At 43.1% G+C, this 13,380-nt stretch overlaps 1 protein-coding gene across 8 annotated transcripts in view; it reads right to left on the bottom strand.

The window, feature by feature from the left end:
- Positions 1 to 13,380, bottom strand: part of scn2a (sodium voltage-gated channel alpha subunit 2) — a 125,901-nt gene that overhangs the window by 79,892 nt on the left and 32,629 nt on the right. For 5 of the 8 annotated variants that reach the window (XM_033024166.1, XM_033024171.1, XM_033024169.1 and 2 more), the window contains exons 4-9: positions 12,891 to 12,980; positions 11,162 to 11,290; positions 9,462 to 9,553; positions 5,734 to 5,991; positions 3,952 to 4,015; positions 34 to 175 (exon numbers count right to left, since the gene is read on the bottom strand). In XM_033024166.1, the coding sequence (XP_032880057.1) occupies positions 34 to 175; positions 3,952 to 4,015; positions 5,734 to 5,991; positions 9,462 to 9,553; positions 11,162 to 11,290; positions 12,891 to 12,980 (775 nt within the window). Of the gene's footprint in view, positions 1 to 33; positions 176 to 3,951; positions 4,016 to 5,733; positions 5,992 to 9,461; positions 9,554 to 9,654; positions 9,747 to 11,161; positions 11,291 to 12,890; positions 12,981 to 13,380 lie in introns of those variants that run through there. The other 3 variants (XM_033024170.1, XM_033024172.1, XM_033024173.1) reach the window with 2 other exon arrangements.

Raw genomic sequence — 13,380 nt, 5'->3', positions numbered from 1 at the left:
TCATTAGTCTGTTACGAGACAAATGATGCTTACCAGCTGGTAAAGGTTTTCCCAAAAGTCCTGTGTCATTAGTCGAAACAATGATAAGAATGCCCAGCCAAATGAGTCAAAGCTTGTATAATCGAAGTTAGGGTTCCTTCCAGCTTTCATGCATATATAACCCTCGGGACATTGACTGAGGAAATTAAAATAACAAAGAATAAAAAGCACAAATAAAGTATTTAACATTTTTCATAATTCAAGCTATTCAGTTTGATGATTCTCTCCAATTCACAATGGTGTTCCCGCTTAACTGGTTTGTCTGTCATTTTAGAGATGTGTGGAAAGAGACCCTTCAACCCACCAAGTCAACGCCGACCAGCGATCACCCCGTACACTAGTACTATCCTAACACACTAGGGACAAACCTGTACGTCTTTGGAACGTGGGAGCACACACACACAGTCACTGGGAGAACGTACTAACTCGGTACAGGCAGCACCCGTGGTCAAGATCGAACCCGGGTCTCTGGCGCAGTGAAGCAGCAACTCTACAGCTGCACCACTCTGCTGCCTCTGTGGATGTTTTTTATCAATAAAACTAGTTCAAGTTTATATGCCCCAATAACGTATTTGTTCTTCAAGATCAGTGAATAGCAGATGAACAGACTCCTCTCGCTCATACACAAGGTTTCTGAATGGTCATTCCATTAGCTAGGGTACCGTCCAATTCACCTCTACCCCATTGTGGACATTGGACTTTGTCTATGGAACTGATACACTACAATGCTGAGAACAATATTCTGCACTCTGTATCTTCCCCTTTGCTCTACCTATTGTACTTGGGTTTGACTTGATTGTAACTATGTATTATATTATCTGATCTGTTTAGATAGTATGCAGAACAAAGCTTTTCACTGTACCTCAGTGCACATGAGAGTGATACACTGAAACCTAAACAAGGATGGTGAGAGTGTCTCGGACCAGAAGGCACAGCCTCAGAATAAATGGATGTACCTTTAGCATAGAGATGAGAAGGGATTTATTTTGCCATGGCGTGGTGAATCTGTGGAATTCATTGCCACATTCAGCAGTGGAGGCCAAGTCATTGGGCATTTTAAAAACGGAGATTGATACATTCTTGGTTACTGAGGCTGACAAAGGTTACAGGGGGAAGGCAGGAGAATGGAGTTGCGAGGGAAAAAGAGATCAGCCATGATGGAATGGCGAGCAGACAATGAGCCGAATGGTCTAATTCTGTTCCTATGTCTTATGGTCTGTTGGTCTTAAAGGTTAACATAACTCTCGTAAATTCTAAAGCAATGTAACTTTAAATCACTCTGACCCAGTTGTCTCAGGTGACATGCTGTCAATAGTTTCCTTTCTTCTTTTAAGGCCATCTAATGTGCTGAAATGTTGCTATAGTCTGCACTCTGTGTCTTCTCCTTTGCTCTACCTACAGGGAGGTTTCACGGCAATTTGGTCACGACCCATGACCCGTACTGTTGCTACGCTACGCCAAATGGAGTACACGCGATGAACTGCAGGTAGGCACTTACCATTGTTTCCAGCGTAGCGGGCCCGTTAAAACCCGCCAAAATTGTCAATATTAGCGCTGTAAATAATTATGGAAATCAGGATAAGCGTGAGAGACATTTAGCATTTTTCAGAATTCCAAAAGTGAGGAGAAATGACGGTAGATAGACGCGAGAGCTGAAGGGACAACAACAGTCAGAGTGCTTGGCAAACATTGGCCGTTTGCTCACTGCATTTCATCAAGTAAGGCATTATTTGTGTTTTTTCTTGATTCCTTTGGCATCTAAAAAGTTTCAGAAGTGATAAATCTGGCTGTAAAACTTTAAAATTGCCCATGGTTCTCAAGTGGGTTTTTACATACAAAAAGAAAACGCCTCTGAAGCAAAATTTACAACCAGATATATCACTTCTGAAACTTTTTAGATACCAAAGGAATCAAGAAAAACCACAAATAATGCCTTAAGCGGCCTTTTCACGGGGCGACTTGACGCAAGAGTTAACCGGAGTTTAACATCGTGGGAACCTCGTGCGATAACAGTGCGGCATTCGTGGACCACCGTGGACCACCGTAGCGCTAACGGCAGGTAATCGTGTAACTTGGTCACTCGGGAGAAAATTCAAGAAAGTTTGAATTTCTCCAAGAGTGACTTGTACACTTGTGGTTGAGTATTGCAACATTATATGAACGAAGTGGCCAGTGCGATATCCGTAATAACTCTTGCGGGTACCGTGGGAACTCCTGCGAACGGTGAACCCGGAAGCTGGACAGAGGGGACAGAAGGTGAGTAAAAATTATCTTATGTGGGATTGAATTTAAAAAATAAATAAAAATAAAGATTTGCATCCGCATATGGACATCAACTTATTCATGAGTTATGTTAATGAGATTCAAGAAAATAACTATAATCTTTAAAAGGGACTTTAAAAGGGACTTTACTGAAAGGTTACGCATTTTTATGGTCCGTGAGAAATTTTTCACATGTACTTCTTTGAGAGATACAGATCGGAGTCCTCGGGTCCAGGGGTCCGGAACGCTACCAATCAATGTTGTACAGAGACCCGTGTAATGAGTGAACTGCACATGCTGGTTTAAACCGAAGACAGACACAAAAAGCTGGAGTAACTCAGCGAGTCAAGCAGCATCTCTGGAGAAAAAAAGCTGATGTTTCGGGACGAGACACATCTTCAGACTCAATTCCGATTAGGCTGTCTGAAGAAGGGTTCCGGTGTTGGGGGAGTCCAGAACCAGGGTCCCAGTTTTACAGTCTACCGTGGGAACTCTTTAACTCAGTAAAGTAAAGTAGCCTTTATTGTCATATCAGCGCACAGGCAGCAGTTGACTGTTGCTCTATTCAGTTTCCCAGGGGGTCGGGACGGGACTGGAGTTGGGAGGGAAAGGTGGGGGAGTCGAGGGAGAGGAGGGGGAGACAGATGGGGGTGTCTTCATTTACTGACGGCGGGTGTCTGTCACTGAAACAGGCAGGTGAGATTTCACATCCACCTTGTGTGTGCCTCTCTCTCTCTCTCCCTCCCTCTTACACAGGCTGAGAGACTCTGCCTCTGTGAGTGTACGTCTCTTTCTCCCCCTCTCCCACACACAGTAAGACCGAGGTACTGTGCTCAGTCCATCTGTGTCTCCCACATACACAGTAAAATATGTCTCCAAATGAGCCAATTCAACCAAGGGAGGATATATATAGTGTGTGAAAAAAAAGTTACATCATTTGTGTCACGTGTAGTTCACGATGTTCATTCAAGATTTAACGGGAAAGCTCGGGAAACGGACAAGTTCACTCGCACAAATAGCAGAAATGCCGAGTACCGTGGGAACTCTTTATCTACTGCCGTTATATCGTGCGAGACTCGTGCTGGACCACGACCTCTTCACTCTGGTGACATCTTGCGTCAACTCGCCCCGTGAAAAGGCCGCTTTACTTGATGAAATGCAGTGAGCAAACGCGATAATTCCCAATATTTTCAATTCCGATATCTACACGGCCAATGTTCGCCAAGCACTTTAGCTGCTGTTGGCCCTTCAGTTCTGCTTCTCTTTACCATTTCGCTTCACTTTTGGAATTCTGAAGTTGGGTACATGTCTCACACACTTACCCTGACTTCCACAATTTTTTACAGCGCAAAAATTCAAAATTTTGGCGGTTTTTAACAGGTAGGAAAGTACGCGTTTCTTGCATTAATAACATATACCGGAAGTTACGTTTGTCCTCCAGATGGATTGAGCGGCTCCATGCGTCAAGCCCTATGACCCAGTGACCTTACGTGCACACCCCCTATTGTACTTGAGTTTGACTTGATTGTATCTACGTAGCATTATATCTGCCACGTGTACTATATTGCGAATCAAATTTTCACAATTGGAATATTTAACCATTACTTTTATACATTTTCAGACCAAAGCAAAATTAAAAGGAAAACTCACCCGGCATCTGAGCCATTGCCACAAAGCAATGCATCTAAGGATCCTTTCAAGGTATAATAATTATCTGTTAATTGAATGGTAAAAATGTTACTTGCTTTTTTCCTAGATATGCACTTTCTTACATATGTAGGTGTATATATTTTCTGTCAATGAATAATCACAATCCATTTCCAGATTTATTTATGCGATGCACGAGAGGAGCCTTGGTTAAACATTTACTATTTTGCTCCACAGTACTACAGGCCCACCATCGATTTTCTGGCAGTCCTGGCTCCAGAGCCTTGCCGTACCATCCGGTTTGCCGGACCAACAGAGGTCACCGCCTCGTTGTGGAAGGGGGGGGGGGGGGGGGTGGGGGGGAAATTACCAGCCCGCAAATTCAGCCTCGGAAGTCGGCTATGGGAACAGATCTGCCGGCTCCGGCAGGGCCGGAATTCCAGAGCCTCAACCGCAGGGGGCAAATTCGACCCACTGACCATCCACGGAAGTCCCAATGAGATCAAGATCGGCCTGGGCGCTATATTTTTTGGGGGGGGGACTTCAGTGAAGGATTTCAAGTGCACCATTGTAACCGGTTTAAAAGGAGGTGCCAGACGACCATTTGCCAGAAAATCAGCAGAGGACCTGTAGCTAAGAAATACATAGAAAAGTTTGATGTTAACCAAAGCAGGGTAAATTAATCCTTGGCACCGACATAAATGAGATACGCATGTTGGTCAATACCAATATCTCAATTTTAAGTTTTGCTCAGTTAAAAAAAAAAGGAAAATTAAAGTGATGGAGCAGCTGAAACATAGACAAGACAACATTTATAAAAGGTCACATTTAGAGTATTGTGTTCAGTTTTGGGCACCATGTTATAGGAAAGATGTTGTCAAGCTGGAAATGGTGCAGAGAAGATTTACAAGGATGTTGCCAGGACTCAAGGGCCTGAGCTATAGGGAAAGGTTGAGCAGGCTAGGACTCTATCGTGAGAGAAATAGAGGGGGTAAACACACAGAGTCTCTTACCCAGAGAAGGGGAATCAAGAATCAGAGGACATAGGTTTAAGGTGAGGGAGGAAAGAATTAATGGGAACCTGGGTGGTAACTTTTTTATACAAAGGGTGGTGGGTAAGTGGAACGTGTTGCCGGATGAGGTAGTTGAAGCAGGTACTATCGCAATGTTTAAGAAACGTTAAGAAACATTTAGACAGATACATGTATGACTGTATACTGTATGACTCTGTGCCACGGAAAATTTCAAATTGAATTGTAATGAATCAGCTAGTGATAGCAGGTTTTATAAATTATTTTGGAATATATACTGCAAGAGCAAATGGAGATGTTGAATATAAATTGGATTAGGTTTGGATAACCCTAGAGTCTCCCAATCGCTATTTTCTGTTGAACTGAATCCCAGTGTGGAATCAAAGGCTTTAGCAAAGATGTAGGGTAAAATGTATTAAAAAACTTGGTGTTAATTACAATAATTATTTTTAAGTACAAGATATTGGTGATGCTGCACTTGGAGTATTGTGTTCAGACTTGGTCACTTATTCCCCTATCATGTATCTGTATACTGTGATGGCTTGATTGTAATCATGTACAGTCTTTCCGTTGACAGGTTAGCACATAAGAAAAAGCTTTTCATTGCTCCTTGGTACATGTGACAATACACTAAACCAAGCTAAATTGGCACCCTCTCCAAAGCCTCCACATCCTTCCTGTAATAGGGCGACCAGAACGACACGTAATTTTCCAAATATACTGATAAATGATCTAATGCGAACATTGTGCTTACTTTTATCTGAGATGTAACTCTCAAAGTCAAATGTGTTCTGGGTCTCATTGGTCATGGTGCCATTCAGGCCCGACGAGCTGTTTTTTGCATTGAAACCAAAGTCCGGTGGCGGCCACTGTACACATTTGTGTTTCAAGTTTCCCATGAACAGCTGTAGTCCTATTAGTGCAAATACGCTCAAGCAAAACACAGTCAGAATCATCACATCAGACAGTTTCTTCACCGATTGAATCAGGGCACCCACAATGGTCTTGAGACCTGCAACAAAACAAAATGTTCCGTCAGTATTTTTGACATCCAAGGGAAGAAATCAGATCTTCTTATCATTGAAAAGCAAAGATAAAAACGCAGATGATGGAAACTTGAAATAGAGACAGAAAGTGGTGGAAATACTTGGCAGATCAGTCCGCATCTGTGGAGAGAGAAAGAGTCAACATTTCAGGTCAATCAACTTTCAAAGGAAGCGACCTGAAGCATTTACTTTGCATTCCCTTCCACAGGAGCTGCCCGACCTGCTGAGCATTCCCAAGGTGTTCTTATTTTATTTCAGTTCCTTCTGTATTGTATTGGCCAATCTCATGCAAACAATACATGGAAAGAAACAACATAGCCTTGTGAGAATTAGCAGAAAGCAGGCTCACACGTAATGAATGAGTGCCCGATGTAGTGCAAGAATAATGATAAGTGTTTTGTGCAGCTAAAGTTAATCTTATGTGCAGTGCTTCAAATTATGAATGGAGTGAAATGTCCAGATGCATTTATGGAAAATTAGATACAAGAACACACACCCCTGAATTTAAGCATTTTGACTTACCAAGTCCACACTGACCATCAGAGACCATCTATCTTACAATGGTCCAATCTATACGAGTCTGAAGAAGTTAGAAGGGTCCCGACCTCTTCATGTTCTCCACAGATGCTGCCTGACTTGCTGAATTACTCCAGCATTTATTTTGTCTTTTCCTTGGTAAACCAGCTTCTGCAGTTCCTTGTTTCTACCTTCCAATTTTATCTACCCCACATTCCCTTTAACTCACCCCAGATTCTACCGCTCCCTGCACACTAAGGGCAATTTACAGAGGGCCAATTAACCTACAATCCTGCACTTCTATGGGATGTAGGAGGAAACCAGAGCACCAGGAGGAAACCCACGCAGTCACAGGGAGAATGTGCCAACTGCACCATTGTGCAAATGCAAGGTTGTAACTCCACCCGCTGCACCACAGTGCTGCCTCTATGTTTATTTCTATTGATCAACTCAATATTTTTAATCTTAAAAGAAGGCGCTATTTTCTAGATCCTGAAGCTGTAGTTACAATGAAGGCTGGAGGACAGATATCTCTTCCAAACCTAAATGTTTTGAATTTTTAAATAATTTTTAAGTATTAACTATTGAAGTACTTTTGTTTTGCCTTAACTAGGACCACTGGCCTTAAAACTGTTACTGGTTTAAAGCAAATATGACAAATATTTTGGTGGAATTCATTGCCACAGAGGCCAAGTCATTGCGCATCCTTTAAAGTGGAGATTGATGGTTCTCGATTAGTGAGGGTGCCAAAGGTTATGGTGAGAGGTCAGGAGAATGGGGTTGAGAGGGAAATATAGATCAGCCATGATCGAATGGCAGAGTAGACTTGATGGGGCCGAAAGGCCTAATTCTGTCCCCCTACAGTATGTCTTACGATTTAGTTAGAGATACAGCAGGGAAACACGCCCTTCAGCCCACCAAATCCACGCCGACCATCGATCACCCATACACACTAATTCTGCTTTATCCCACTTTCTCATCCACTCATTACACATGAGGAGCAATTTAAAGAGGGTCAATTAACCTACAAAACCCGTACATCTTTGGGACGTGGGAGGAGCACCTGGAGGAAATCCACGCGGTCACAGGGAGAAGGTACAAACTCCACAAAGACACCCCAGCCCAGGATCAAAATCCAGGGACCGGCTGTACCACTTTGCCGCCCCTAGGTCTTACGGTCTTGATTGTTTGAGATTTTAAACATCAACAGGGGCGAGATCAGAAACGTACCGTCTCCAGAAATGGAGAGTGTAATGTAATTACACATGAAACTTGAGCCAACTTGCAACATTGAACACTAATCAATCTAAATTACATCTGCAGCCAGGTACCGACCCGGAACGTTACATATCCTTTATCCTCCAGAGATGCTGCCTGACCCGCTGAGTTACTCCAGCATTTTCTGTCTATCTTTGGTATAAACCAGCATCTGCAGTTCCTTGTTTCTAAATTACATCAATTCTCATCATATCGTAAAAATGGGCATATGTCGTGAAAATCCCAGGAACAATAAGGATGTTTTACAACCAATTTGGTTTGGAGAACAAAGGTGATCTCAGCCTTACAACTGCATGTGCTTTTGTTGATCTTTTGCACATTTGTACTTTCAGTATTGAGTTTGTATTGCTTATGCATGAGGTTTGATTTACAGCAAAGAAAAAGTGCATAATTTCAACAGAGAACCTTAACAGAATGCATTGAGTAATTTACATTGTGGGGAAAGGATGACAGGTACTGCAGGATGTTACAGTTCATGCTTGGATGTTACAATGTTTCATGCAAGAAGTTATTAAACATCAAGGCTGACCCACATGCAAAAATATACACTCAAATGCAAGGAATATTTCAGAAATATTTTATGATTCCTACATTTGGGCATTATTTTTTAATTGCAAAACAGCTCCATCACCGATTTTCCAGCAACTGGTGGTCCGGCACCTCCCTTAATCCAGACAAAATTACGAGAGCGCACTTGAAACCCCCCCCCCCCCCCCACCCCCGGAAGTCCCCTGAAAATGTGGCGCCTAGGCCTGGTGGGGCGGCCGATCTTGTCAATAGATAATAGACAATAGACAATAGGTATAGGAGTAGGCCATTCTGCCCTTCAAGCCATTCAATGTGATCATGGCTGATCATTGACCTAATCGAGAATTCCATGGACGATTGGTTACCCTCCGCGGCCTAGGCGGTCCGTCCCGTTACCGTTGGACTCCTCTCGGAGGCCCAGACCGGATGGCAAGCATGCACACCCTGCCGGATCACCGGCAGATTCGGCAAATCTCGGATCAACAGGGTCACCGATCCAACCCTCATCTGGACTTCCGAGGGCAACTCATTAACTGGGCTGCTCATGTAAGATATGCAAGTTCCGATACAAAATTAATTTACATCTAATATTTGTTTTATTTAAGTTTCTAGAAATCCAGGGTGCTTCAGAATCACAGGAGGGGTATCATTCGAGGGTCAGAGGTGTATTGTTGTATCATTATTATGTGACCTCTCTTGGTCCGGAAAAATGGATAATGCCATTCAATGATTCAGTGACGATTCAATGATTCTTTATTGTCACATGTACCTGGGTACAGTGAAATGCTTTATTTTGCACACAACCCAGTCAAATCATGCAGCAGACCTCACCTAGGCAGTGAACAAGTGACACCATGTTTTGGCGTAGACAAAGTTACAAAAGTTCACTGAACAGCCCTATCTACTGCCTGCCGCCGCATGTGGCAGCAGGCACCCCCTTCCTCCTCCAACCCCCCCACCCTTCCCCCCCTCGCCAGGTACCCCTCATTCGCGACGAATACCCCTTCAAATATGGCCTGGCTCTTGAACCAAAGGTGCTGGAAAATGGGCAGTGGACCTGTACTGCATAAATATACAAAATGAAATCAGCCTGGGTGTTTAATTCAGGTCTCACCTGGAATGACTGAGATTGTTTTCAATGCTCGGAGAACCCTGAATGTTCTCAATGCTGAGACATTACCCAAGTCGACAAACTCTGTCACATATCTGTAATAGGGGAGGGAACAGACAAACACAATGACAACACACAGAGATACACCTGAAGATACACAGGGACCTACTGCCACCTAGCATCAATCACTTCTTACCTGGGATTACAGAAATAGTTTTCAAAGCTCTCAATACTCTGAAAGTTCGAAGAGCTGAAACATTGCCTAGGTTTACAAATTCTGTTACATACCTGTAGAATTAAATCACAATTATTTTGGCTTTGTAATCATTTCAATATGTTTTAAAATATGCGTTCTCCCAATAGGGGATCCGATTGAACCGATTGAAAGGTACAGCATGGAAACAGGCCCTTCGGCCCAATGAGTCCACGCCGACCATCGATCACCCGCTCACACTGGCTCTGTGATATCCCACTTTCTCATCTGCTCCCTACACACTAGAGGACAATTTACAGAGGGACAATTAACCTACAAACCTGCATGTCTTTGGGAAGTGGGAGGGAACCAGAGCACCTGGAGGAAACCCACGCGGCCACAGGGAGAACATGCAAACTCCACAAAATAACCCAACAAAGTAAACATTTGTTGAATTTTTTTTTTGTTTCCCTCCCAGGCCGAGATAAATTGTGTTCAGCCTGCTTGGCCACCCTGCTGTGAGAAGGATGTCGTTAAACTGAAAAGAGTGCAGAGAAGATTTGCTCTGATGCTGTGACACGGGGTCTACCAGCTGTGCATTAGGATTAGGTTTACATTTCCTGGAACATAGAAAAAGGAATGATATGATTTGGTCACCCTGCTATAGGAAAGGTTCCATTAAGCTGGAAAGACTGCAGAGAAGGTTTACAAAGGTGTTGCCCGAATTCGAGTGCCTGAGCTATCGTGAGAGGTTGGGCAGACTGGGACTATATTCCTTGGAGTGCAGAAGGATGAGGGGTGATCTTATAGAGGTGTATAAGATCATGAGGGGAATAGATAGGCTGAATTCACAGTCTTTTATCCATAAAAGGGCAACCAAGAAGCAGAAGACATAGGTTTAAAGTGAGAGAGGAAAGATTTAGCAGGAACCCGAGGGGTGACTTTTTCACACAGGTATATGAATCGAGCTGCCGCAGGAGGTAGCTGAGTCAGGTAACAGAGCAACATTTAAAACACATTTGCTCAGGTACATGGATAGGAAAATTTTAAGAGGGATATGACCCAAATAGGGGCAGGTGGGACTGGCGTGGATGTGGCATCTTGGTCAGCATGGGCAATTTGGGCTGAAGGGACTGTTTCCATGCTGTATGAATCTATAATTATATGAGCCATTGGATCAAATCTAAGCATTTCACTGACAGCCCAAGTAAAAATGGTTTAATTAACATCAATCAGGAATCAGTGTAGGGACCTTCGGGTGCGATTCAGTTTTGCACCTTATACACACTTGGACATCAAGCAATAACAATACATCAAAAATGTATTTCTCAAACAATTGATCCGGTTCCTTCAAGGCCAACCATCCTCTCTGGTGGAAATGTCGGCAATGGTGATCAAGGGCAATTCAACACAGCGCAGTCTCTTTGATTTCATTATTCGCACAGTTGTTGGTGCAAGAACATTGCTTCAGAGTTGGACAACACATAGAACGTTTGATGCAAATACTTACGCCATGACAATGACACAGAAGTCTAACCAATTCCATGGATCTCGGAGAAATGTGAAGTGATCGATACAGAAGCCCCTTGCAAGGATTTTTATAAGTGATTCAAATGTGTATATACCAGTAAAGGTATACCTGTTGGAATGACAATAAAAAGATCTGTTCAGCTATTTCAGTAAGGGAAACTTTCATAAATTTTCATCTGGAAAGACTGCGATGTTTAGAAACATAGAAACATAGAAAATAGGTGCAGGAGGAGGCCATTCGGCCCTTCGAGCCAGCACCACCATTCATTGTGATCATGGCTGATCGTCCCCTATCAATAACCCGTGCCTGCCTTCTCCCCATATCCCTTGACTCCACTAGCCCCTAGAGCTCTACCTAACTCTCTCTTAAATCCATCCAGTGACTTGGCCTCCACTGCCCTCTGTGGCAGGGAATTCCATAAATTCACAACTCTCTGGGTGAAAACGTTTTTACTCTGATTTCTGCTACAAAAATGCCTTTGGTTTCTCTTACATTAAATATTATGGAGACATAAAGTAGACACTCACATCTATTTTCCCCAGGATGAAAATATCAAACACCAGAGGGCAAAGCTTTAAGGTGAGAGGGGCAAATTTTAAAGGAGATGTGTAGGACAGGTTTGTTTTTACACAGAGGGTGGTGGGTGCCTGGAAAGCACTACCGATATGGTTGTTGAGGCATATATGAGATTGTGGCATTTATTGCCTTTTGGACAGGCGCATTGAAATGCAGGGAATGGAGGGCAGATAAGGTCTTGGCAGCAGGTTCTGCATGGACATTGTGGGCCGAAGGGCCTGTTCCTGTGCTGTACTGTTCTATGTTCTCCATGTTATATGTTGCCTTTATCTTTAAAGGACACTTGGATAGGTACATTGCACAAGGTTCAAACGCAGGGAAATGGCACTAACTTAGATGGGGCACCTTAGTCGGCATGGACTAAGTGGGACAAAGTCCTGTTTTGGTGCTGTGTGACTCTGACTATGATCTCGGCAATGCATAATTCACAGTCATTAGTGATTTAATCATGCCGATTCTTTCCTGTGTGAATAGATTTGAAATGCAGACCCTTAAAGATCTCTTTGATGAAGACCATAGACCATATGGCATAGGTGCAGAATTAGGCTATTTGGCCCATCGAATCTTCTCCACCACTCAATTATGACTGATCTACTGCCTGTAGGAGGGTACTGAGGGACATTGTAACAAAGGGACAACCGAAAGATATTCGGCAGAAGTTTCAGCAGGAATGATCAAATATTAAATTGTGTGCAATTGGAAGGAATCTATTTAAATTCATTTATGAAATTTAAATGTATAATTTAAGCTATTACTGAGGCAAAATATGGAGATCTTATTAGATTATTTTAATTTGGTTCAGCGATGCAGGAAAATTTACATTTCGACCCACCAAGTCCACGCTGACCATCGATCATCCGTTCACACTAATTCCATGTTATCCCATTTTCTCATCCATTCCCTACTCACTAGGGGCACCAATTAACCTACACACCTGCACGTCCTTGGGAAGTGGGAGGAAACTGGAGCACCCAGAGGAAACCCACGCGTTCACAGGGAGAACGTGCAAACTCCACACAGACAGCACCCGTGGTCAGGATCGAACCCGTATCTCTGGCTCTACCCACTGCGTCACTGAGCCACCTATTATTTGTTTAAGAACTGAAGAAGACACAAAGTGGTGTGTACTTACTCTACATTCTTGGTCCATTCTGGTGGGCTATTGTTTGTCATAAACACACAATTGGTCATAATAGTGCACATGATGAGCATGCTGAACAATGTATGACTTAGTCAAGAAAATGTCACAGCGTTTGGAAATTAAAGCATGTTGAATTTATTCATCACTAGCCCGATATAGAAAGGGTTCATGTTTCTGGTAACGATACTATATTTCTTGAATTTCAGCCATTTATAGCATTCTCCAAGTGCTTACTTCCAAAACCGCTCCACCCAACAATTCGCTAGACGTTACAGTTCTCAACACTTTCCAATCTTTACGAACCAAATTATGGGAAGATGAGTGACTCTCTTCAGAGTGTTTAACCGTCCACATTCCTTCCCTCCCTCTCATGGCAGTTCTAGCAAATCCATAATCTTTAACAGCCAGCAATGATTATGAAAGATTCAGCGTGGAAACCGGCCCTTCGGTCCACGACAACCATTGATCACCCATTCATACT

The sequence above is a fragment of the Amblyraja radiata genome, chromosome 7 (genome assembly GCF_010909765.2).
Source record: "Amblyraja radiata isolate CabotCenter1 chromosome 7, sAmbRad1.1.pri, whole genome shotgun sequence".
Taxonomy (NCBI): domain Eukaryota; kingdom Metazoa; phylum Chordata; class Chondrichthyes; order Rajiformes; family Rajidae; genus Amblyraja; species Amblyraja radiata.
The sequence above is the reverse complement of the archived record's forward strand: the minus strand, read 5'-3'. Positions and strand labels throughout refer to the sequence as shown.